This window comes from Protopterus annectens, chromosome 1.part0, assembly GCF_019279795.1.
Source record: "Protopterus annectens isolate FY-2018-M chromosome 1.part0, PAN1.0, whole genome shotgun sequence".
Classification (NCBI taxonomy): Eukaryota; Metazoa; Chordata; order Ceratodontiformes; family Protopteridae; genus Protopterus; species Protopterus annectens.
In genome coordinates, this window is record NC_056725.1 from 1,866,085,802 (window position 1) to 1,866,111,765 (window position 25,964).

At 41.5% G+C, this 25,964-nt stretch overlaps 1 protein-coding gene across 1 annotated transcript in view; it reads left to right on the top strand.

Moving 5' to 3' along the window:
• The window catches only part of CPLANE1 (ciliogenesis and planar polarity effector 1), a 4,248,669-nt gene that overhangs the window by 449,235 nt on the left and 3,773,470 nt on the right, over nt 1-25,964 (top strand). The window contains exon 8 of the mRNA XM_044076333.1: nt 3,523-3,705. Coding sequence (XP_043932268.1) covers nt 3,523-3,705 — 183 coding nt within the window. The remainder of the gene's footprint in view (nt 1-3,522; nt 3,706-25,964) is intronic.

Below are 25,964 nucleotides of genomic sequence, written 5' to 3' on the forward strand. Positions count from 1 at the left end.
TTACCACTCCCACCAGGCGTCTTCTCATAGAAGCTCAAGACTACACTCTTCTGCTTTGCTCCAACTTAGGCATCACCATAATCTATGAAAAGTCCCATCTAGAGTCATCTCAACAATTGGAGTTTATCGGAGCAGTGCTCAACACGATCACAAGTATTGCATCCCTGCCCATAGAAAGAGTTCAGAGGATAAGATCACAAGTCAGTCAGATTGTTCACAACAACAAAGTTACCAGCAAGGCTCCTTCTTTAAGCTCTAGGGTTGATGACAGCCTCTATCTCTCTAGTTCCTGTAGCAAGATATCACATGCAAATTCTTCAGTGGCTTCTGGCATCTCATTGGTCCATGTTAGATCTACCAGTGTCCCATTTGATCACAGTTGCCAACCGTTGCAAGGAAGGCGTGAAGTGGTGGCTTCACTCCATTGAAATCTTGCTGGGCCGTCCCTTTGTTCCCCCTCAACCTCAAACCATAGTGACCATGGATGCATCCTGGATGGGGGGGGGCATTATCTGGGAAAAGACAGTCCAAGGCACTTGGTCCTATCTGGTGACCAATTTGCATATCAGTGCTCTAGAGATGAGGGAAGTGCTTTTGTCATTGCAAGTATTCCACCCAACTTTTCCCTTAGGAACGATTGCAGTCCAAACAGACAACATGTCAGTAATCTGGTACATCAGCAAGCAGGGGGGAACCAGGTCTTATACCCTCCATTGAGAACATCTCAGAGTTTGGCACTGGGCGATTTTTATCTGGCCACTTTCTCATTTCTATGCACATTCCGGGGAGCTCCACTGTGATTGTGGACAGATCGAGCATATGTGTTCTAATGCCTCATGAGTGGTCTGTCAATCTATCTGTGGCGGAAAAGATTTTTTGCCAATGGGGCCAGCCTTGCTGTGACCTATTTGCCTCTCCCACCTTCCCTGAACAACAAGTACAGCAGCTACTTCGCTCTGATCCCCACTCTGGGGGGAGTCACAGAGAGATGGTCTTCTGCACGATTGGTCCCCCGGTCTACTCTGTGCATTTCCCCCAATTCCCCTAATATCCCATTTCTTAAAGAAAGCCATCAGGTCAAAGAACAGGATAATCCTCATTGCCCCATTCTGGCCTCAACAGATCTGGTTTCCCTTTCTTTGGCTTCACCTAATTCAGAAACCCTGGAATTTGGACCTGGCTCCATATCTGCTGTCCCATCCAGACAGATTGGTTCATCCAAATCTCCAGAACCTCAAGCTCACTGCATGGCTTCTCCAGTTCCCATGACTGCCAGGTATTCTTCTCTCAATTCACCAGTCCAAAGAATTATTCTGGCTTGTCACAGACCATCAACTAGAAAGTTGTACCATAGCAGGTGGCATAGATTTTCCATATAGATATCCAAATCTAATATTGATCCATATTTGGCTCCAATCAATCAAGTACTATAGTTCTTGAAATTGCTTTTTGAAGCAGGAGCCTCAACATCGACCATTCGGGTGCATTTAGCTGCAATCTCCAATTTTCATATGGGGCTGATTGGCACATATCTAATGGTTCCATAAGCTTTGCAAAGCCTTTCTGAAAGGATCAGTGATGCTCAGACCTCCATATAGGGAACACTCTGCACCTTGGGATTTGAATTTAGTTCTCCAGCCCTAGTTTATCCCCACTTTGAACCTTCGAACTAATGTGATCTAAAGTTCTTGTCATGGAAAACCTTATTTCTGGTAGCCGTTACCTGTGCCAAAAGAATAACAGAGATTCAAGCCTTATCCTGTAAACTTCCTTATCTGATGTTTCATAAAGACATAGTTTCATTGAGAACAAACCCTTCCTTTTTGCCTAAGATAGTGTCTGAAGCCAACCTTAACCAAACTATTCAACTGCCAGTCTTCTTTCCCAGTTTTTCTAACAAAGGTGAATACTACCTTCATTTATTGGACATACATAGCCAACTTCATTTTTACCTGCACAGGACAAAAGAATTCAGAAAATCAGATCAGTTTGTTTCCTTTTCTTCAGTGGTGATTGGGAAACCAGTTTCCATAGTCACTCTGGCTAGGTGACTAAAGGACTGTATTACCTTCGTTCATGACAAGAGGAATTTACCACTACAAAGGCCTGTTAAAGCTCATTCCACCAGAGCAGTAGCCATGTCTCCAGTCTTTCATTTTAGGGTTTCTTTGGATATTTGCACAGTGGCTACTTGGGTTTCTCCACATACTTTTATTACGCATTACAAATTGGATCTGGTCTCTAAGGGGATGGGCAACCTTTGGCTCGATGCTCCTCAGGAATATTCTTCCGTGAGACCTCCCAAGATTCAGGTAGCTGGGGATTCTGTCCCACTGTCAAGGATTATGTGAAGATTGACAACACGAGATAAAGAAGTTGTGTCTTGCCGTAATGTTCCATCTGTGTTGTCGATCTTCGTATATCCTTGACATACCCCTTCCCATCCTCAGGTTTATTTTTGGTGGATTGGATACCTCTGTGGCATTGGACGTTATTAGGAGATTCAGATAAGGTCTCTCTCTCTTTCTTGTCTGTCACTGTTTTATGCAAATTTGATCTGAGGTAATTTGGTGAGGAGCATTATGGGTAGAGCTTAGCTCAAGAGTTTTTGGAAGGTGTGAAATTAAATAACGGCCAAGTCGGTTCCGAGGTTCTGAATCGAACCCACTGTCAAGGTAATTTAATAAAGTTAAAAAGTTTGCCATTGCAATAGTGAATGAGTAACAATTAAGGTTTATGGTCAGTTGCACAGTTCTAGGAAGATTGTGTTAAAATCTGTGTTCACTGAGTGCTATCCAGTCATTACTAAAAGTTTTTGTCATCTTGTTTAAAAAAAGGGTTGCTCTAAATGAACAACCATTTTCATAGTACATGACTGTATTTGTTGTTGCTGTGAAGTGGTTATGATGTTATCAAGTTCTAATAACACTTGGCTGTAACAGCCATGTTGTTACAGGTGTATTATTGCTGACTTTTAAATGTAAACACGACCATATCATCTGTTACTTAAACATTGAAAAATGTATCCACCACTGCCATTTCCTACTTTTAATTCTCTGAATAATTTGTGAACATATGTGATATCAGCTTAATGCCGTTTTTGTGGTATAGCCAGCTGTATCCTATACCAGACTGACACTAAAGCCATAAATCATTTTTACAGTAGTTCATTCTTGTGCAATTAAATGTAAATAATTTAATACTTTCACTATGAAACAGCTATTTTTGCCACTATGTTGTCTTGAAATATTTGCTGCTCATTTCAGATTGGATAACTTTAGTACATGTAGTACCTAATTACAGCGAAGTATTACATCTAAATAACTCCTTTATGTTGAGAAAAAATCTTTATGAATCCCACCCTTAGCATATGAATGATAAAATGTTTTGTTTTTGATGGATTATGTACATATTGGAATCAAATGCATATATTAGTGACTGCTACAACAGCATCAGCATTTTGGGGGATAGACAATACCAGGTAAAACCCCATGTATTTACAGTACTTCTTTCTTATTTTAGATCATACTGGGTTGCTGACATGTGCTGGACTCATGATGATCTTTTCCTGGCATGCATGTTAAAACGAGGATCTTTTCTAATTGTCACTCGTATTGGGGAATTGCTCTCCTTGGTTACCTTTGGCTGCTCTGTTGAATTTGGGCCTGCAGAATTTATTCCACTGCATCCACTAATAACCTACAGGTAAAATGTCATACCTTTTGTTATCTTGGAATTACATTATTTTTTGTTCATTTCTCCTTTCCACTGCCATAAATTTACAAAGTATATAAAATTTTAATCTTATACTAAATCAATGTTTATATATATCTATATTTTTTTGAAGGCAAGTGAGACTGTGGTTCTGTAGGACAGTGTGTAGAAGAATGCAACGTGTGTACAGTATATGATCTGTATGCAAAGGGCAATAACTGAGACATTGACATGCACTACAGAATACTGTGCAGTAAGACAAGCACTTGTTGATGATGCTGAGGCTGCTAGTGTGGCATGTTTATTGTTTTCCAGCACTGCATTTAGCAGTACAGCTGTCATGTTGATTGATGTAACTCTGCTTCAGGTGCAGTCACTTAAAATAATTATCAGGTGTCCTGTTCTCTGCATTTGCAACTGTGGGCATACAGCAAAATAGAGAAGGGTGTGTGTGTGTCTTACAGTCTAGTTATATGGTTGATAAATATGGAGCTGAACAATCCAACTATGTTCTTAATACGGGCATTGATTAATTTCCTGAGTGTTATGGGTTGGAGAAGTGTGTGTGCTGTAACCATAATGGGACTGATGTGATGCTTTCTTCACTATTTATTCCCTAAGTGACCATGACGAGTGGTGTGATATGTGTGCACAGTAAGTAATAAACATATTGCTTAATAAATACAGTCAGCATGTAGTTTACTCATTAATACAAAATCCCATTAGAATGGTGCAAACTTGTTGTACTAAATTACAGAAATGTGTCACTTAAGTACTACCATAATGGGAATGACATCCAGCATTTCAAAACTACAACTAAATGCATTACTTAATTAATTAATTAATTAATTAATTAATTAATTAATTAATTAATTAATTAATTAATTAATTAATACATACATACATACATACATACATACATACATACATACATACATAATACATGCATACAGTCCATAGTCCTTATTTTTTTGTATGGCACATTGCATATGGGTAAATAACTTTAAGGTTGGGTAGCTATAGTGATTTATATGTAATCTGGTACACAGTTCATGCAGAGAGTCCTCATCTGGAATGCACTCCTCATGGAGGTTCATCCTCATCTTCTGTATCTCATTTACTATTCATTAAACTTCCTGACTTATGACATCAGAATGGAGGAAATGAGAAATTTATTTTCCAGGCATCTTTTGGATGGCGCACTGGTGCAGCGATAGCGTTGTCGCCTCACAGCAAGAGGTTCTCCAGTTAGATTCTGGCTGGGGTGCATTCTGTGTGGAGTCTGCATGTCCTCCCTGCGTTCATGTGAGTTTCCTCTGGGTGCTCTGGTTTTCTCCCACGTTTACAAAGCCATGCGACTGGAGCGTTTCTCCCCGGGCATCCACTGAAAATTGGCTTCATTCCAAGTCTGACTTTCCCGGTAAACAAATGTTAAACAAAAAAATAAATACAATTTTGAGTTTGTTGCTAAAGAAATCTCATTTTCAGTCGAGTCTTTCACTAGAAGAAAATTAGCTGAAAATTAGAAGCATTAGATCCAGAGCTTTAGTGTGTTCTTCACTTCAAGTATGTTAGCTGAAAAGTCTGTAAAGATTCAGGATGCTCTTCATCTCACATTGCTGCAGTCCTTACACTTGGGTAGTCCGCTGTCCACGGTCGGCCCGAATATCAAAGTATAAGGCTGACGTCGGTCAGGGCGCATTTAACTGACGTCAGGACGTCAGGGTACAAATGCGCATGACCGACGTCATATCCTCAGTCTTTTTTGCCGCATGGTCCGATGCAGAAGCAGCATTGCAATTGCCGGTTGGCGTTCTGAGATTTTTCGATTTAGAAGTTTCAGACCGAGTTCAAAGTTGGCTAAGTACCCCGTTGGGGAATGTTTTAGTTTTTTCTTGCCTCAGTCATTTACCGGATGTCAGAAAAAGTTAATAATTGCGTTTCTTGTGGGAAACAGATACCGCATAGAGATTATCATACTTTGTGTATTCCTTGCTTAGGGCCTGAGCACGACGTTGTTGGCTGTCGCTCTTGTGCTAGATTTAATAAACGCACTATAAAGAGAAGGTTGGATTGTGCAAGGTTAGTCTTTGGGAAGCGGTGTAATTATAAAATGCCGTCGGATGCTCCGACGCCCGCTTCCTCGAAGAAGCGCAAGGACAAGGCAGTTAAGCCTAGGCTGGAAGAACCGTCTGTACCAGACGCCGGTTCTTTAGAGGTGTCGGTGGAGCCGGTGGCTCCACCAGAGATTTCTTTGTGTTCCCAGAGTGAGACCTTATTATTGCAAGATGTGGCCTCTCAGGAGGCAAGTCAGGCTGAGGGGGCTTCTCAGGTTACTATACTCCCCTCCCTTCCTAAGGTGGCTAGGCCCTCTCCTTCTGTTTCTAAGGCTTCTCCCAGGGGCAGGCCAGGTTTAGCTTCAGTTGGTGTTACCCCTAGCTCTTCAGGTACTATGCCCAAGAAGCATATGCTTAAAATGGCAGAAGATTTGATTACTTTGATTAGGGTTCTATGCCCCTCCTGCTAAGAGACCTAGGGTGGAGCCTGAGCTGGGGGTTTTGAGCAAGCTTCAGATGTTTCAGAGTCTTCGGCTGAAGACTTGCAGGAGTACTCTCCTTATTCTGATTCTGATGTGGATGATTCTACTCCTTCTGCTACTCCTCCTGAGGATTTTTCTTTTCAGAAACTCTTCATTCCATGAGGGAGCATTTTAAGTGGGAGGGTCAGGACTTCTCTGATTCCAGGAAACGGCTTAGGGAATTTCTGTTTTACCCCAGCATAGGCCTTTGGCTATACCTCCTGTTTTGGATGTAGTGGAAGATGTTTTTACAGAGGCTTCTCTTAATCCTGATTCTTTGCCTCCTGCTCCTGTTAAGCCAGATAGGTATTACAGGGTGCCTGAAGTTCATAAGTATCTTTTAAGAGTCCTAGGGCAGACCCAGAAACTGTTAGCCAGGGGCCTAAGGGTGTTAAGGCTTCTGTTGTTAAGAATCCGGTTCCTACAGACAAGGAGGCTAGGGCCTTGGATAGATGGGGAAAGAAAGTTTATACTTCTTCCACTCTTGCTATGAGGGCTCTGAATTGCCAGTTTCACATGTTGAAATACCAAAACTATCTCCTTTCACAATTGAAGTCTAAGGTTGATGCTCTAGCAGTTGGTATTGATTGTAAAGAGTTGCAAGATTTAGTACATGTTTCTGAACAGGTGGGTAAGCATTCTTTGCAATGTGGTTTTGATGCTGTACAGGCCTCGTCTAGGGTGGCTGCCACTGGGACTGTTCTTCGCAGGCACGCCTGGCTGAGGGATCAGAATTTGTCTGAACATGTTAAAACAAGGATTTTAGATGCTCCTTTACAATCTGACGTGTTGTTTGGTCCTCCTGTTGAGACAGTCTTAAAGAAAATGGAAGACAAGGCTAAGTCTATGCAGACTGTTAAAGATTTTTTGCAGGTCCAGCCTCCAAAGTTTAGTAGAAATTGGCCTACTAAGGGGTGGACGTATCCTTCTTATGATTCCCAGTCTAGGGGTAGATCTAGACGTGGTAAGGGCAGAGCTCAGGGCTCTTTCAGGCCTAGAACAGGGAGTTCTCCTGCACAGGCTTCGGTGAGGGCAGGGGTCAGTCCTTTCGTAAGCAGACCCAATGACCTACCTTTTCAGCTGCCAGAGCCTGCTCGTCTGGCAGCACCTTTGGGAGGAAGGTTGGCACTTTTCAAAGAAAATTGGAGTTTAATTACCCAGGACAGATGGGTATTGGATATCATACACCACGGCTACAGGTTTTATTTCCATACCTTGCCTCCTTTCAAAGGCATGCCAGACGTTCCTCCTCAACAAAGAATAGAGGCTCACAAACAAGTTTCTCTGTTGCTCCAACTAGGGGCCATACAGCCGGTCCCTCTGCCAGAAGTGGGCCTAGGATTCTATTCTCGCCTGTTCCTAGTACCAAAGAAGGGGAACACGTGGAGACCAATTTTGGATTTATCTATCCTCAACACTTATCTGGACATTCCCAAGTTCAAAATGTTGACGTTGCAGCAGCTTTTACCTCTGCTGGGCAAAGATCATTGGATGGTAACTTTGGATCTCAAGGAGGCTTACCTTCATGTTCCTATCAGACTCAGTTGCAGAAAGTATCTGCGTTTTCGAGCTGGGACTTCTCACTATCAGTTCTCTGCATTGCCCTTTGGCTTATCTACTGCGCCCAGAGTGTTCACGAAAGTTCTGGCTCCAGTGATAGCTTTCTTCAGACTAAAAGGAATACAGATCTATCCTTATTTGGACGACTGCCTAATTCTGGCTCAAGGAAGGGAAGAGCTTCTTCATCATTTGGAATATGTGATAGCAGTGCTAAGATGCCTAGGGTATTCTGTGAACGAAATAAAGTCCAGTCTAGTACCCTCTCAAGACATGTGCTTTCTGGGTGTGAGACTGAATACAGCAGCCCAGATGGCCTTTTAACCCCGGACAAACAAAAGAGTCTATCCCTTTACTTCCATCAACTATCTCATCAGTCCGGGCTGACTGCAAGGGCAGTCCTTCAAGCCTTAGGGTTCATGGCATCTTGTATTCTGGTGCTTCCCAATGCCAAACTGCATATGAGGAAGCTACAATGGTATCTCAAAACTGTATGGACACAGCACTGCCAGGATCTGGACACTGTCATTCAAATAATACCTTGCATTCAGAAGGAATTTTTGTGGTGGGCTCAGGAATGTCACCTAAACAAGGGACTCTCTGTGACCCGGCCAGAGGCAAGTCAGATTTTAACGACAGATGCCTCAGACAAAGCTTGGGGAGCTCATCTAAATGGAAAGTGGATACAAAACAGGTGGCCTGTCAGACTACAACATCTACACATCAACATGAAGGAGATGTTAGCAGTCCAGTTTGCATTAATAGCTTTCAAGGAATTCCTTCTTCCAGGACAGGTGTTGATTCTAACAGACAACACAACTGTCATGTGGTACATCAACAAGCAAGGGGGAACGCATTCTTATCCTCTATGCAGGCAAGCAATGATTTTGTGGGAGACTGCTCTCAGTTTACAGCTCAATCTTCAGGCAAGGTTTCTGCCGGGAGCACAGAACTCCTTAGCAGATGTGTTGAGCAGACGAATTATGGATCCCCACGAGTGGAAATTGGATCCTCATGTATTTCAGAAATTGACAGTGTCATGGGGAACTCCAGACATAGATCTGTTTGCTTCTCCACTAAACCATCAGCTGCCAAAGTTTTGCACGAAAAGGTTTCATCCCGCAGCTTGGAGAGTGGATGCTCTTTCTTTCAATTGGAGCAATCTTCATGTGTATGCCTTTCCACCTCTGCCTCTCCTCCCAAAGGTACTTCTGAAGGTCAGACAGGACAAGCCAAGGATGATTTTAATAGCTCCAGATTGGCCTCGACAGCACTGGTACCCATTACTAAGAAGTCTAGTACGGAAGCCTCCATGGCCTTTGCCTTCGATTCCACACCTGTTGTCACAGGAGGACAGCCATTTGCTCAATGTCAAGCTTCACTCTCTGCACCTAACAACTTGGCATATTCTGTTTTGAACCATAATGGGCCTCCGCTTCCTCAGCAAGTTTTGAATGTTATTTTGGAAGCTAGAAGGCCTAGTACAAGGAAAGTGTACGCTGATAAATGGAAGAGATTTTTATTTTGGAGTGCAGCAAAAGATTTTGATGTTTCTGAGCCTAATTTGTGTGTGGCTCTTCAATATCTTACTGAGTTACTGGACAAAGGTTTGTCTTTCTCTTCTATTAAAGTTCATGCTGCAGCAATTTCAGCTCACTATGATTGACCGCCATTGTTTTCTCATCCTTTGTTCAAGCAATTTCTTAGAGGGGCAATGAATATGAGACACCACGAAGAGCTCCTACTCCTGCTTGGGATCTCAATTTTGTGTTGGAGAAACTCACTCTACAACCTTTTGAGCCTGCAGCTACTGCTGAGTTGAAATATTTATCATGGAAGACTGCTTTTTTGTTGGCCATTACCTCTGCAAGAAGGGTTTCTGAATTACAGGCCCTTATGGCAGTTGAGCCTTTCTTGATTTTCCATAAGGATAGGGTATCTTTACGTACTAATCCTTCCTTTATGCCTAAGGTGGTTTCTAGTGTGGCTTTAAACCAGACTATTCATTTGCCTACTTTTTATGCAAATCCCCAAAACAAGGCGGAAAAGATTTTGCACACTTTGGATGTACACAGGCAGTTGCGTTACTATTTGGACAGAACTAAAGGGTTCAGGCAGTCTCAGCAGTTGTTTGTTTCTTTTGCTTTGAGTTCTCAGGGCAAGCCTGTGTCAAAACAAACTATTTCTAAGTGGATTGGGTTTTGCATTGCTTTCTGTTATTCCCATCATGGCAAGGAGGTTCCAGCTGGGATTAGGCCTCATTCCACTAGGGCTACTGCCACTTCAACAGCTTTTTTGAGGGGAGTGGCAACCAAGGATATTCTGGAGGCAGCTACTTGGAGTTCTGTGCATACTTTCTCTAGGCATTATCACCTGCCACTTTACTCTAAGTCCAGGGCTGGTTTTGCCACTGCGGTTTTGCAGGGCATTTTGGCAGCTCCTGCTTCCTTATAGTTAGCCATCCTCCCTTACCTCTGCTTTGGGATTCTACCCAAGTGTAAGGACTGCAGCAATGTGAGATGAAGAACATAGTACAGTTTTGTACCTACCATAAATGTAGATGTTCGAAGATCCACATTGCTGCAGTCCAATTACCTCCCTCCTTCCCTCTGTAGTTGGAGGTGGTTGTGTGGGTTGGGTTGTACATATTGTGTATATTGTATATATTGTACATATGGTTAGAGCAAGGGTGGTTGGTTATTTGTTTGCTGTCTTTTGGTTTTGACCTTTATTTTTAAGGTCTTCTGACATCTGGGGCAAGAAAAGACTGAGGATATGACGTCGGTCATGCGCATTTGTACCCTGACGTCCTGACGTCAGTTAAATGCGCCCTGACCGACGTCAGCCTTATACTTTGATATTCGGGCCGACCGTGGACAGCGGACTACCCAAGTGTAAGGACTGCAGCAATGTGGATCTTCGAACATCTACAGTTATGGTAGGTACAAAACTGTACTTTTTGTATTCCTCCATGTTGCTTTTACAGGTTGTAAAGACATGCAACTCTTTTACATTCCTCATAGAGGAGAAAGAAAAATTAACAGCACTTGGAGATAAATTCAGTAGTATTGTGAGCCCAGAATGAACTTTCCATGTATTAGACATATGCTGTTTACAAGTACCCAAGGTCCTGTAGAGGCTGTTGATGTTTGTTACTAAGCTGAAGAATGGAGCTAAAGACTGGGAGTTTGAGTTATAAGATTTTCTAATAATATATTGAATAATGTATGGTGTAACAAAATTGTGACACAAGGAACTGGCTGTTTGGAGAAGGAGATCAAAAGCTGTGAATATGTGCCTAGTAAGTGAAATTACTAGAACACAGTTAAGAGGGTTAACATAGAAAAAATGTCATAAAATAACACAAGTCAGATAAAAAGGCAAAAATGAGATATAAAAACAGGATCTGTTAAAGAAAAGGATGTGAAAAAGTGATCTCTGTGTGGATCCAAGACGGAGGCCAGACTGCTTGCATCATTGTAATGGTCGAAGCATATGCACGAGAGCAAGCATTGCCCTGTATTTAATCAATCTCCAGAGCTTGTGCTAGAGGAGAATATTTTCTAAGGTGTGCAAAGACAAGGACAAATGTATTCAGAAGAATTTGCATTTTGTTGAAATGTTGAAAGGAAAAAAAAAGTTTAATGTCATACCTGAAAATACTTCTGAAAATGTCTAAGCAATGAGACAGAAGTGCAGGTCGTACTGTTGGGAAGAAAGGCTGAACATTAATGGGTAAAATGTTGATTTTAAACTAGACACAAATGGGAAGTGTGACATTTATTTCAGGATAATGTCAAAGCTTTTGGTCTGGGTTGCTGTAAAGAAAGAACAGTGTAAACATTTTAACCTAGTCTAACCACTGTATGGCCCTATTAGATCACAAAGTCAGATATTTTAACACACAAAATCTGTTTTAAGTGCAGACTTTTTTTTCCCAAACAGTAGCATTCAAAGGAGTTGATTCTTTTTTTTTTTTTTTTTTTTTTTTTTTAATGTGGCTTTTGAGAAGCTAATAGTGGTAAAACATATTTAAAGTTTAAGAGCAAATACTGAATATGAAGAGAATTAGTCCCATTGTTAAAGATGAATTTCACACACTGTGCAGAACTGGAGCATTGATATCCTGTGTTGCTGTGCTGAGCTGATCACAGGCTTAAGAAGCTTGCCAGGAAAATATCACATACATATAAAGTCTGATGCATTGCCAGTGTTACATGCTCCTAGGGAAAAAATTGTAGCATTAAAGGTAAAGTTGTGCAGGAAATTAAGAAAATGGAGACCTTGGATATCCATAAGAAGCCAAGTTACCATAATGATTAATGGTATGGCCAGTGTTGTAAAGCAAAATAAAAATATATTTACCAGAAAAAGCATGAAGGAATACTAGAAGAAAAAACTATAGATTTACTTTGTAGTGTCACATTTACAACATGACAGAAGAAAAAGTAAAAGAGTAGCCACACTGAATGATACAAAAATATTACTAATGAAAAAACTATTTTTTAGAAAGTTTTGTTCAAGGCATAACGTTCAGTACTTCAAAGATAGGTGTACATCAGCACGTTAATTAGAAGTCTGTCAAAGAAAACTGAAAAAAATGTGGGGGAAAAGTCAGTAAAAGTGATCAATTTTAGTAAAATTTAATTGCTGGCTAGTAATTACAATGTTTGGAAGCCAGCAAAGAAGAGATCTGGATAAGAAAGAAAAAAATAATTAGAAAAGAAGATGATGTGACTAGGAAAAAACTTGCAGCTGTTCATTAAAAATCAGTTCAGATTTTAACTCTGGCACGTAAGATGGCATGCAGTAATTTCAAGGAAAATATTTTTTTTTCAGAGCTGTGAAATAAAAGGCTGGAAAAATCAAAGAATATTAAACTAGCTATTCAGGTGAATTGATACAGCTTAAAAAATCAGAGGATAACATGAAGAAAAGGCTGGGTGAGCATGAGGCTTCCCAATAAGAACTGTTTCAAAAAATGGAACAAGAAAGAGCGCACAAAGAAAACTTGACATTTTCTGTTGTTCCTGAGAAACCGGAAGGAGCAGAGTGTATTGATTTTATGAAAGTACAAATAAGCAACTGGACTAGTTTTGACAGCAGGATTTGTTAATTGGGAGAGCACATGGAGAGTATGCTGTATATCTGGCCATGAGAAAGCAACCAAGACCTATACTAGAAAATAAGCAGTCATGCCGATAGAAAAAGTTGTTTCTGACAACTGGGGTAGAAGGAAAAAATATTGAAAACTGGGGACACAGTTTGTGGTAAATGATCAGACAGAAGGGAAGCAAGTATATCCTAGCAATCAGGGAATATTGAGAGGCAGGTGTGAGATTAAAGCTGCTGTGTCCAGCTGACTTCATAGTATGTTTTCATGGAGGCACAAAAAAGTTTTAGATACAGAACAAGCTAAGGAAGAAAAAAAAAAGCCAACAAAGACTGAGCAGTAATCTGAGGGGAAATCTACTTGTTATTCTTCAGGCAGTAACAAACCTTATATAGAGACTTTGCCCATGAAAAAGACAGAGGAGCTTATTAAATGAATGAGGAACACCTTGCATTTGAACCATAGACTGGTGCTGGGAGATGATCAGGAGAAAGACCAGCAACATTGTGAACTTCTGTAAAACATGTAAAAAGTAGGTGAGAAAGACTGGAATTATATTGACTGTATTAAACTGGTGGGTGAACTATAAAGTGTAATCCCCATTTTGTCATTTAATGTTCAGGAGGACGCTGAAGTGACTGAAGAAGCAACAGCAAGTAAAACAGTCTTTGATCTGATGTCATTTTCAGTCATTCCCCAACTGATGGGTCTCTGATTTGTCCTTGGATCTGGCTTGACTGCATTCACTTAGACTTTTGGATCTGACTCTTTGAGCTCCTCCATTTACCCATAATACCTCAGAACTGTGTAATACCTCAGATCTTGTTTGCCACTTCTTCACTTCAGACATGGATCATGTTCTCTTGAGCTTTAGGGTTGTTTTTCAAGCCTTTTTGGGAGTAAAAGTAGAATTTTGTTGTAATTCTTCTGACTTTCTACCTTTCACCCTTCCTGCCTTTCTAATTATCGGGTTTTTCTGCTTTATGCTTTAAACTTTTTCCATTTCCAACCCGTTTTTCCCCCAGGGTACTGTGTACCATCATTGGTATTCGTCTTTCTTTCTCTCTCTTTCTTCTTACATACCATCATTGGTATTTCTTCTTTTCTTTAGTTTCTACACTTTAAAAAAAAGTCTTTGTTTCTCTTTGTTGTAAAATGAAAAGCAAACTGGTTTTAAAATGTGTACTTCCTGTGGGCATAAGATAGCCAATTCTGATGCCCACGGGGAGTGTGTGCACTGTTTAGGAGTGGCCCGTCTTGAAACCTATTGTCAGGTTTGTGCAGGCTTTGTTTCTTGGACCTTGAGTGATCACAGCAATAAATTAGTCTTAAAAGGGTTGCTTCCTTCTGCTTCTTCCACTTCTGCTTTTGTTTCAGGAGCTTAACCCCCCCCCCCCCAAAGAAACAAAAATTCTCTTCGGACTCCAAGAAGCATAGAAAACGTTCTCCTGCCCATTCTCTGAAATTGGCTCCAGCCTCGGAGCCGCCAGCTAAATCAGTGAAAAGATCATGTCCGACACCTTCAGATCTGACACTGGGAACACTGAGTCCTGGAGCCCTCTTTTCTCACCAGAACCTATTTCTCCACAGCTGCAATCACCCTTATTAAAGGAGACGCCAAAGAGAATGTCATGTCCCCGTTCCACATTGTTTTCTATCAGTTCCTACCATAGCCTCTCCAAAGTAGATGTGGATAGGATGATGAGGAAGTTCCTCAGGGCTGAGATTCCACTTTTCTCCTTCTTTGATCCGGCCAGCAATTTTTGAGTCCTCTGATCCAAGAGTCTCAAGAATCATTCCGTCAGATCCAAAGACAGCTAAGTTGTCTTCTCCAACTGCATCCCTAACTCTTTCGGCACCAGTCCCCCTATAGCAGGCAGAGTCTTGGAGCCAAAGATATGGCACTGGATCCAGGGGTTGGGAGGATAGGTTTGACTCTGAGGTTTTTGGAGTCATCCCTTCCCCATGGTGCTGGATAGCTTGGGTTCGACTCCTCCCTTGCTACAAGAGTCCAGGCAGAGTTGGAGCTTGGCAGCGGCTGGAGCTTTGGCTCCAGTGAGTCTGGCTTTGTGTTATCCCAGTCCTTCTGCTTTTGAGGTGGTGGAGAAGGGCCTTCTGTCATCTGAAAGTCCCAATCCACTCATTTCTTCAGATCCTACTCCTCTTCTGCCATCGGATCCAGGTTCTGAGCCTCATCATTCTATCAGCAGGGGTAGCCAGTCCATTGGCGCTTCCAGGCAGTTCCTATACAGGAACTTCCCCTCTCTACTGATACCTCTCCAGATTATCCTGCTGACGAGGTCCCTTGGAAGAGGTCGTGCAAAGGGAAGGCACATAGATTCCCCTCAGGAATCTTAAACCAAAGATACTGACTTCAGTGAAGGAGATGGGTTCTTTCAGGTCTCCACCAGAAGATATCTCCTTTGGAGACATTCTAGAAGTCTTTAGCCAGAAAGGTAGATGGTATTCTGATCCCCTTTCCCAGTTGGAGTCAGTGTTCCTGTAAGCTTTCGGGTCTAGCCCATCTACATCTTGGGTTACCCCCCCCCCCCCCCGGCTTTTGACCTTACAGATCTCGTGTCTCTCTGGGTGGCAGAACAGAGCTCTGCTGTCCACCCTCCTTCAGGGCAATGGACAGATTTGGAAAGCTCATTTATGGCTTGGCAACATTTGCTCTCCTGTCACTTAATTATTTGGCGCGTTTCACTAGATCGCAGAGAGACTTGATTAAAGAACTCTCCAGATCTCTTCCTGGGTCCAAATCGGCGAAGGAGCGCAAACAGCTATCTTCGCAGCTGGCCACCCTTCAGTCTGTTTCCAGCACTTCTATAAGGTTAATCTTTCATGCAGCTTGAAGGTAATTCGCGGGTGGCATGTTCAGGCATAGCCATTAGGAGGCATGCTTGGATGCACTTATGCGATTTTCTGGAGCCTTTCAAATCTTCTTTCTTCAATGCTCCATTTAATGGATCTTCTTTGCTTGGCCCAACATTGAAAGAAACACTCTTCCATAGTGAGCAAATGGGAAGACTTTGTCTGCTGTTGGAATATGCTTTTTTACCCCACATATATTGTTCACCAGGTGTCAGTGTGGAGGTAAAAAGATGTGGTTCCATAAGTTACAAGGTCCTTTCCAGACTCATGAGGGGAAAGTTCAGCCAGAGATGGTGGTGGGGAGTTTCCAATGGAAGACCACATCCGCCTGGCAGAAGGAGTCCGCGAAACCAAGGGTTTGTAGATTCCTTCTCAGATAAACCTTTCCAACATTCCTGAAGGGTTGCCCGACTGCTTTATTCTGGAGGCACTCGGGGGAGGATGCTTAGCTGTGTACCTAGAAGCCTAGGTATCATTTACAAACGACACTTGGGTGTCAAGAATTATATCCAGAGGTTATTTCATTTCCTTCCAGCAAATCCCATCAGTCAGTTGGAAAAGACTCCCCAATGTTCCACCCAATCAGCGGGAGTTAACATCCATAGAAATTCAAAAGCTGCTAGAAAAAGTTATCCATGGGGTCCCACCAGACCAGAGAGGATTTGGAACTTACTCAAGATTCTTTTTAGTGTCACAGAAAACAGGGTACCTGAGACCCATTCTGGACCTCTGCAATCTCAGTTTGTAAAGAACTCCAAGTTTTGGATGGCCACAGTTCAGTCTATTCTATGTTTTCCACAGAAGGATGATTGGATGTGCTCTGTCGATCTTCAGAAAGTGTACTATCGCGTCAAAATAAACATATGCTTCTGGAGATATCTGCATTTTTGGCTGTGGGCCAGTCACCATCAGTTCAGAGCCTTGCCCTTTGGTCTCACCACAGCCCCAGGGTGTTCACCAGGTACAGTGGGTATAAAAAGTGCACACACCCCTGTTAAAATGCCAAGTTTTTGTGGTATAAAAAAATGAGGCCGCAATAAATCATTTTAAAACTTTTCCTACTTTTCATGTGACCTATAACCTGTACAATTCAATTGAAAAATAAACAAATCTGTTAGGGGGAAAATATAAAAAATACAATGTACAATAAGCTGGTTACATAAGTGTGCACACCCTTAAACTAATACTTTGTTGAAGCACCTTTTGATTTAATTACAGCATTCAGTCTTCTTGGGTATCAATATGGCACATCTTTTCTTGGCAATACGAGTCTCTATAATTGATGGCAGGTGTGTACCAAGAAGACTGATTGCTATAATTAAATCAAAAGGTGCTTCAACAAAGTATTAGTTTAAGGGTGTGCACACTTATGCAACCAGCTTATTGTACGTTTTTTATTTTTATATTTTTCACCTGTCAGATTTCTTTGTTTTTCAATTGAATTGTGCAGGTTATAGGTCACATTAATGGTGGGAAAAGTTTTGAAATGATTTATTGTGATCTTATTTTTTTATATCACAAAAACCTGGCATTTTCACAGGGGTGTGTACACTTTTTATATCAACTGTGTATGGCTCCCAGGCACTGACAGTTAATTGGTGATTCTTTCATTAAACAGAATACAGTCTGTAAGATAGCAAGTGAGACAAAATTCTTTTGCATCCCCTTCCATCCGCCAGACTGGTCTTTCAGGCTCAATTCTATATGCATGTTCTTCAATGGACTGTAGCTGTTCAATGGTAATTTCTATGTCCCTTGCCCTCTCTGATACAACTTGGATTTGAAAAAATTCCCTGCTTTGGTGGGTACAGTCCAATGAAGTTGGTCAGGGATGTCACTTTGTGTTTCTACCCCCAGTAGTCACATTAACTATGGACGTCTGCCAATTGGGGTGGGGCATTTCTTGGTGTGGACAGTCCAAGGCACATGTTCCCCAAAAGAGAACAATCTGCATGTCAGAGTCCTGAGGATGAGGGTAGTCCTCCTAGTGTTGTAAGCCTTTCAGGATTCCCTCCCTCTGGGAACGATTGCTATCCAAATCTGCAACATGTCAGTAGTTTGGTACTTCAGCAAACAGAGGGAACCCAATCCTCTCCCTTTTTTGGAGACGCAATGAGAGTTTGGCAGTGGGTGATCTCCTCCAACTGCATTCTTAGTGCAACGCACATCCTGGGGAAAGCTAAAGTGCTAGTAGACAATCCCAGTAGGTCCATTCTGATACCTCATGCATGGTCTCTTAAGCAATTGATGGCGCCGAGTATTTTCCATCATTAGCGTCAACCTTGCTGCACTGTATTGGCCTTCTCCCACAGCAATTATCTACAGAAAGCACTTTGGTTGAAGAGCAAAGTTATCTTCATTGTCCCCTTTTGACCTCACCAGGTGTGGTTTCCTTTCCTGTGGTCTCATTTTTTGTGTCCACCTTGGATATTGGATCCCAGTCCAGATCTGATTTTTCACCCATCGGGAATGACACATCCAGACATTGCAAGTCTCAAAGATGACCACATGGTTCCCGGGCTGTCCTCCCCAGTCTGACAGATACTCCTATCATCCCAAAAGATCTGCACTAGGAAAATTTAGAAGAGCAAATGTAAAATATTTTCTTACTGGACCCATCAGAGAAAATTGGAATCTCTTACTGCACTTATTCCTGCTGTCCTAGATTTCCTTTCTTCAGTTTTTCAAGAAGGGTCTAGTTTTTCCACCATCAAAGTCCAGTTAGCAGCCATTTTGAATTATAATACTGGAGATAATACTTCCTTCCTAGCTTCTTCCAAATTGTGCAAAGCTTTTCTTAAAGGTACCTTTTTGCTTTGGCCTCCAGTTAAAGACCCAAGACCATACTGGGAATCTTACTCTTACTGCAGGATTTAACTCAGACTCCTTTCAAGCCATCAGCCCAGTCTAATCTCAAGTTTCTTTCCTGGAAAACTGCCTTTTGAGTGACCATTACTTGAGCAAGATGAGTTTCTTCTCAAAATCCCAATATTTGGTTTTCCACAAAATCACATTACATACTAATCCTTTCTTTTCCTGCCCAAAGTAGCCCGGGACGCAAACATCAATTAAGCTATCAACTTATCTGTTTTCTTCCCCAGCTTTCCTAACAAAGGTTAATGCATGCTTCATCTCTGATGTCCATAGACGGCTGTGTTCCTATCTCCATAGGACAATGGATTTTAGAAAAGTAGATCAGTTGTTTGTCTCCTTTGCCTCCAACAGGTTGGGAAGACCAGTTACCAAGATTGCATATCCTTTCTTTATAGTCAGCAAGGACTGTTTTTGCCCAGACCTCCAAAAGCTTACTTCACTAGATCCATGACTACTTCATCTGCTTTTTGGTCTAGACTCTAGAGCTTCTGTTGATATTTGTGCTGCAGCCACTTGGTCCAATGCTCATACATTTATTGCGCTTAAGAAATTGAATGTGATCTCCAGAAACAGGCTGTTTTTGGTTCTGTGATACTCCAGAATATCTTTCAATGAGGGCCACCCAAGGACCATGTTGCTGGGGACTCTGCCTCATCAGTTGAGGAATGATTGAAAATGACATCAGATATTAGTTATGTACTCATTATAACTATGCATCTGTGTTGTCTATTTTCATTCTTCTTCAACTTTTCACTCTCCTTCCACCTGCCTAGTCATCTGGGAGTGACCTGATAGTTTTATTACTGGAACCATGGTTATTGTTTGATCCCCTATCTTTTTTGTTGACTTTCCTTCAGCGTTTGGTGTGGGTAGTCTTTCTGTGTTTGGGACAGCAAACTCTATCTGAGGTATTATGTATTATGAGTAAAGGGAGGAACTTGAGAGCCTTGTCCAAAAGTCTAAGTGAATGCAGCCAAGCCGGATCTGAGACCCATCAGTTGAAGAAGAATGAAAGTAGAAAACACAGATAGATATGGTGAGTACATAACTTGAATTTCGTTTTAGTATTAGTAAAAAATCAAGATATACATTGGATGTTATTTGAAGCAGTTTTGTATATTGTGCAGACAGAGATATTTTAAATATGAGGTAGGAGTCTTATCAGTGACTGCTGTATATGTTAAAGGTGTTAAAGTGAGGAAGTACTTTTTCTTAGTTGTACTGTATCCAGGCTTTACATTGGAACATGGTAAGAAAGGCTGAAAGTAAGCAAGTTCAACTTAATTATAATGTTGTGGTCTTAGGCTGCTGTGGTGGGGGGATGTAAAGGTATATTAATGATATATTGTATATGCAAGTAAGATAATATAATTTGTTTTATAGAGGTGGATGTCAAAACTAATATCCTTAGCTTAAGCTATAGACAGCCGTCTTGAAAAAATAAGACACAGTGATAAAGGGCATGGAAAATGGTAGTTTAGCCTTGCACTTGCAAAGTCATTAGCTTTTATCAGTTAGCAAATTATTTCAGTTGGAGACTACAGATGTCGGTAATTAATAATGAAAGATCTGAACACTGTGCTTTAAGGTTTTTTTATGCATTTGTAAAGTTACTAGTTCTTTTTTTTTTTCATTGTTTTATTACCAGTCATGAGAAATCTGAACATTGTGTGTGTTGAGAGAAATGCAACAAGACACAATGTAATAAACACTGAAAGGTACATTGACTGGCAGTTCAGCAAAAAATAAATGAAGTTTGAAACTGTGGAAACGGAGTAAGTTGCACAAGCAGTTGCCTCCTCAGCAGCCTTTTTGTACTTTAATCCATTTAATATATTAGTGCACAGTTTAGATTACTATTTAAAAGTAGCCAATACATGTTTTCATAAGGCTAAAAGTTGATGTTTTCTGAAAGCATGCAGGCTGTTTTTTTTCCCATTGGGGAGATTAACAGAGATGAGAAAAGAGCAGATAGCAATTGGGTGTGAGCAGAAATACAGGCTCTAATATGTGCTTTAGCATACATAACTTTCATTTTAAAATAGATAATTTCTATGGGTACAACAATTTATTTGCAGCTGCTGCTATCTGGAGAGGTAAATGTTGGTTTTGGAAAATATATGTAGTTTTGTGTGTGTGTTGTAAGTTAAAAGGGGAATGGGTTCTTTTTATTAAAGCAAAAAGTTTTGAAAATGTGACAAGGGTTCAAATGGAGATGAGAAGAAGCAACTTTGTAAGAGATCAGCCTGCCAATCATTTGTGTGTGCATGTAACCTAAAGGTAGAAATAAGCTTTCAGCAAGGATTATTGCTTATGGTATTGGCTGGGACCTGATTTGCAATAGTGAGGATGTACTGGGGGTCCTAAAAGGGAAAACTTAACAAAAGGTGGTAAATTTCTGAAGAAATATGAGAATATGTGGTATGGAAGATATGAATTCAGTAGGAAGATCTCCAATGGAATGCATTGCCAGACGTAAGATAACTGAGTTTAACTGGATAAAAGTTATATTTCACAGGATCATGTGTATTTAATTAAAAGCTTTCTGATACACCCAGTAAGTATTTCAGATTATGCACCAATAAAAGCTAAGATAAAGATACAGGGTAATAAAGTAAAAATGAGACACTGGCACTTTCCTACTCATCTTTTAAAAAGAGAGGAATTTAAGGAATTTATGGTAAAAATAATCATATAATTATTAGGGAAGATAGAAATTTCTTAGGAAGGGATAGTGAGTGACATAAAGTGAAAATATATTTTATAAAGATGGTAGAAACAAGAGGAAGAGATGGGAAAGAAGTAATAGGAGTTATTCAGAGAGGCTGTCAAAGGTTGAAGTGTATTGGACAATAAGGGGAATCTCACAGAAAAAGAGAAGTAACTGCAGAATGTGAAAGGAAACCTAAGGGAGTATTTGGATAATATACATGAGTTTTAGAAAGGTTAACTTTTAGTATGACATGTTGGGCAACAGAAAGTAGAAAGAGTTGTTGCCAGATTTTGGGAGTCTGTGACAAATAATTTTATGAAAATTTGAATAAAGCAGAAGAATGGGGAAACTAAGAAAGGGCACAAATGTAAATATTTATGTAATACTTAAATTTTGCCAAAATTAGAGGAAGACTAGGCTCAACAATTAATAACTACATAGGAAGAGATGTGATCAAAATTAATGTATAATCAAGCAACAAGGGTAGTCTCCAGGAACTGATCATATTCATATGGGAATTTGGAAGTACCAACATCTTCTAAGAAGTCTTTGGTGGCTCCATTCCCCAAAGAGGCAAAGACCCCTAAGTTCCACCTTCATATAGATCCATTTCAAATGTAAACCATGGGTCTGATATTGTCAGTTTTCAGATGTCTAATCTGACTCCGCCGTTGCAAAGCTTGTGGCAACTTAGAACTTTCAAGCTTCTCCCTTACCCATAATGCCGCAACCCCATTACCTCCGATCTTGTTTGCTGCCATTAGGTGAAAGACTTGATTTGTGTCTCTATTTGGGTTAGATAAGTACTTGTGTTTTTTTTTTTTTTTTAAGGATAATCTTTCATTAATCTTCACTTTTATTTTGCTAGAATCTTTTTCTCCCTGTTTCTCTCCCTTTACCCTTCTGTGTTTATCATATTCTTTACTACTTTTGTAGGTAGCCCCCTTTCTCTTTGTCTCTTGCTATAAAAAAATTCAATATATTGATAGTTATATTCTTTAAATCTTGTTGCTGTTGTTGTTTGTACTTATAGTTTTCTGTGTGGTGGTTTTTATAGCCTTTTGTTGTGAGATAACATGGCTGACAAATAAAAAACCCTGCGGGTTTTTACAAAGTGTAGGAAGTGAGGTCAAAAGATTCCCTTCTGTGACTTGTACACCCTTTGTGTTTATTACCTTGTCCCACTCCACCTGCAAGAGAGACGTGTGATATGCCATGCGTTCAACCCCCGAGTGTTAGTAGAACACAAGAACAAATTAATGCTAAAGGGGCTTTTACCATCTTCCTATGGCAATGCCATAGCTGGAGAAACTGCCAAAAAGTTGTCACACTCCTCTCCAAGCTCTTCTTCTGTTTCTTCAAAGACCTCAGAGAAAACTTTTTGAAAAGATCTTCTTCAGATCCTTCAATTTCCTTGGATCCATCCAAGAAAAAGAAGATTCAATCAGAACCGACCCCCTCAGATTAGGCAAAAGTAAACAATCTTCCTTTGGATCAGACTGTTTCTTCTGAACCGAAGTCTCTGAAAAGTAAGGATTTGTCTGATCCAAAGACGTTGCATCCATCAAGACTACCGAATGTACTTCCTAGGACAAGGTACCCCCCATCTCTGGATTCAGTCCCTTCGAGAATATCTTCTCCCTTCCTTTATGGACCAGATTCTCCTTCCAAACCGTCCTTTCCCTCTTCTAGAAGCTTCACTGTGGAAGATGTGGAGAGGGTAGCGAGATAGATTCTCTTGGAGCAGAGCCATCCAGTTTTTGCTTCAGCTCCTACCCTCTCGGGTCAGGAAGCCCATACATCCATGACACCACCTCCAATTCTTCCTCCACTGACTCCCTGTATAGCTTTAGAGCCCTTGGATCTGATTGTCCAGGGCCGTTTTCTTTGGATCACTGTATCCTCAAATCTGAAGCTTGCTCTGAGCTCTTTCATGCAGTTGAATCCAGAGAGCTCTCAGAGCGAGTTCTACCCTGTCAGATCCAAGGTATTCTAATTGACTCTGAGGGCTTCAGAGCCATCTCTACATCTCAGAGCTTTGGCAAGAGTTAGTTTGGCTCCAACTTCTGCCTCAGGGCTACTTTTCTTGGAGCAAGAAAGGACCAAAGATCAGAAAGTCCTTCTCTCAGACTCTGGCTCCTATCCTTCACCAGGAAGGTCAACTTTTAGGACTTTGGAGAGAGCCCTGTCAGCTTCCAAGACTCTGACAGGTCCTATCCCCTCAGGTTCTGCATCTGCTAGACTTCCATTTCTACATCAGGAGTCTCAAACCTCCCACAGGGACAGCTGGTACCACAGCCCCAGGACACCCAGTTGGGTACTTCCACCTATCCCCTCAGGTTCTGCATCTGCTAGACTTCCATTTCTACATCAGGAGTCTCAAACCTCCCACAGGGACAGCTGGTACCACAGCCCCGGGACACCCAGTTGGGTACTTCCACCTCTTCCAATACCTCCCCAGAATATCCCACTGAGGAGGTCCCCTTGGAAGAAGTCATGCAAGAGGAAGCATCTAGATTCCCCTGAATTTGTCACAGAAGAGACAGATTTGGAGGAAGGCAAAGAGTCCCCAATATCACCTCCTGCGGATGTCCTGTTTAGAGACATTATTGAAATCCTGAAACAGAGATGTGGCTGGAAGCCTAACAACCTTTTGTAGGATGAATCTGTGCTCCTGGAGGCATTTGGTATCTGCCCATCTACTTCTTGGGTGGTTTTGCCTGCTGACGAGCTACTCAAATTGGTCTTGTGGTGGGCACGGAAGGAACCCGACACCATTGAGCCAGTTCCTAAGAAACCTGATAAGATTATGACCCCTCTGGAAGATGAACAGTTCTGGTACAAGGGCCCCCATTGATACCATGGTCTTTGCAGTGGTCACCAGAAAGGAACTAGCCAATGAAAGTTCCTCTGTTCATCCCCCCGACAAGGAGTTGCAGTCGATGGGCAGGTTTGAGAAGCATGTTTACACTTCAGGAACCTTTATCTTGAGGTCTCTGAACTATTTGGCACATTTCACCAGACTTCAGGGAGATCTGCTTAAGGAACTCTCAGATACCCTTGCAGGAACTGTGTCTGAGGAGGTAAAGGATTCTGTCACCTTCCATCTAGCAACACCTATAATCAATATCAAACTCATCCATGAGGCTTATTTTCAATGTGGCAAAAGGAATCTCAAGGGAAGTGGGTTCAGCCATTTAGGAGACACACCTGGATGCATTTGTGTAATTTTGCAGAGCCTTATAAGTCTACATTCTTCAATGCTCCTTTTGAGAACACCTCTCTTTTTGAACCCAAAGTAAAAGAGACACTGTCCAGGTGTGAGAAAGATGGAAAGAGCCCTTTCTGCTGTGGGCATACACCCCCCCCCCCCGAAAGATCCCGTTCCAGGAGTCACTGAGGTGGTGGAAAGATTTGGTTGATGAAATCACAAGGATCTTTCCAGGACACAAGTGGAGGGTCTTCCCCTAGAGGCAGAGAGGGAAATTCAAATGGTAAACACCATCCTTGTGGTAGAAGGAGGCCCACAACATTAGGGTTCCAGAGAACCTTTTTTTGGCAAACCCTGCCAGTGCTCCTGAGCATAGGCCCGATTGTCCCCCTCTGGAGGCAATCAGGGGTCTTTTGTCCGTGCACCTAAGAGCCTGGCTAGCAATAAAAAACAATACTTGTGTTCAGAGGATCGTATCCAGAGGATATATAATTCCAATTCTCGTTCTTCCTCCAAATCCCAGAAAAATCTCTGATGTTCCACCCAGTCAGAGGCATCAAGCAGCGATTCAAATACAAAAGCTGCTAAACAAAAGAGTCATCCAAGAAGTCCCCCCAGACCAGAAAGGATCCAGAACTTACTCAGAATTCTTTTTAGTGATAAAGAAAACCGGGGACTGGAGACGATCCTGGATGTCAGCAACCTGAACAGATTTGTTTGGAAGACAGAGTTTTGGATGGTCACGATTCAGTCCATTCTTCCGTTTTTGGAAAAGGACTGGATGTACTTAATAGATCTCCAGGATGTGTACTATCACATAAAAATGAACAGGCGATCCAAAAAATACTTGCGCTTCTGGCTAGGAGCCACTCACTATTAATTCAGAGCTCTGCCCTTTGGGCTCACCACAGCCCTCAGAGTGTTCACCAAATGCCTGGCAGTGGTAGCAGTTCACTTGAGACTGCAAGCTTTCCGTGTGTTTCCATACTTAGTTGACTGGCTCATTACCGCCCCAACCAGGCATCAACTCATCATGGCAAGAGAAGTTATTCACGCTTGTACAAGTTTAGGAATAACAATAAATTTCAAGAAGTCAAATCTAGAGCCAATTCAGATTCTAGAATACATAAGGGCACCACAAGGTCAGCAATAGCCTCCCTTCCTCTTTCCAGAGTTCAAACCTTAAGGTCACAAGTCAACAAGATACTTTGCAGTAACATGATTTTGGCTCACTTAGTTCTGCAAGCACTAAGATCAATGGCGGCAGAGATAAATCTTCTTCCACTAGCCAGGTTTCATATGAGGATTCTTCAGTGGATGTTGACATCTC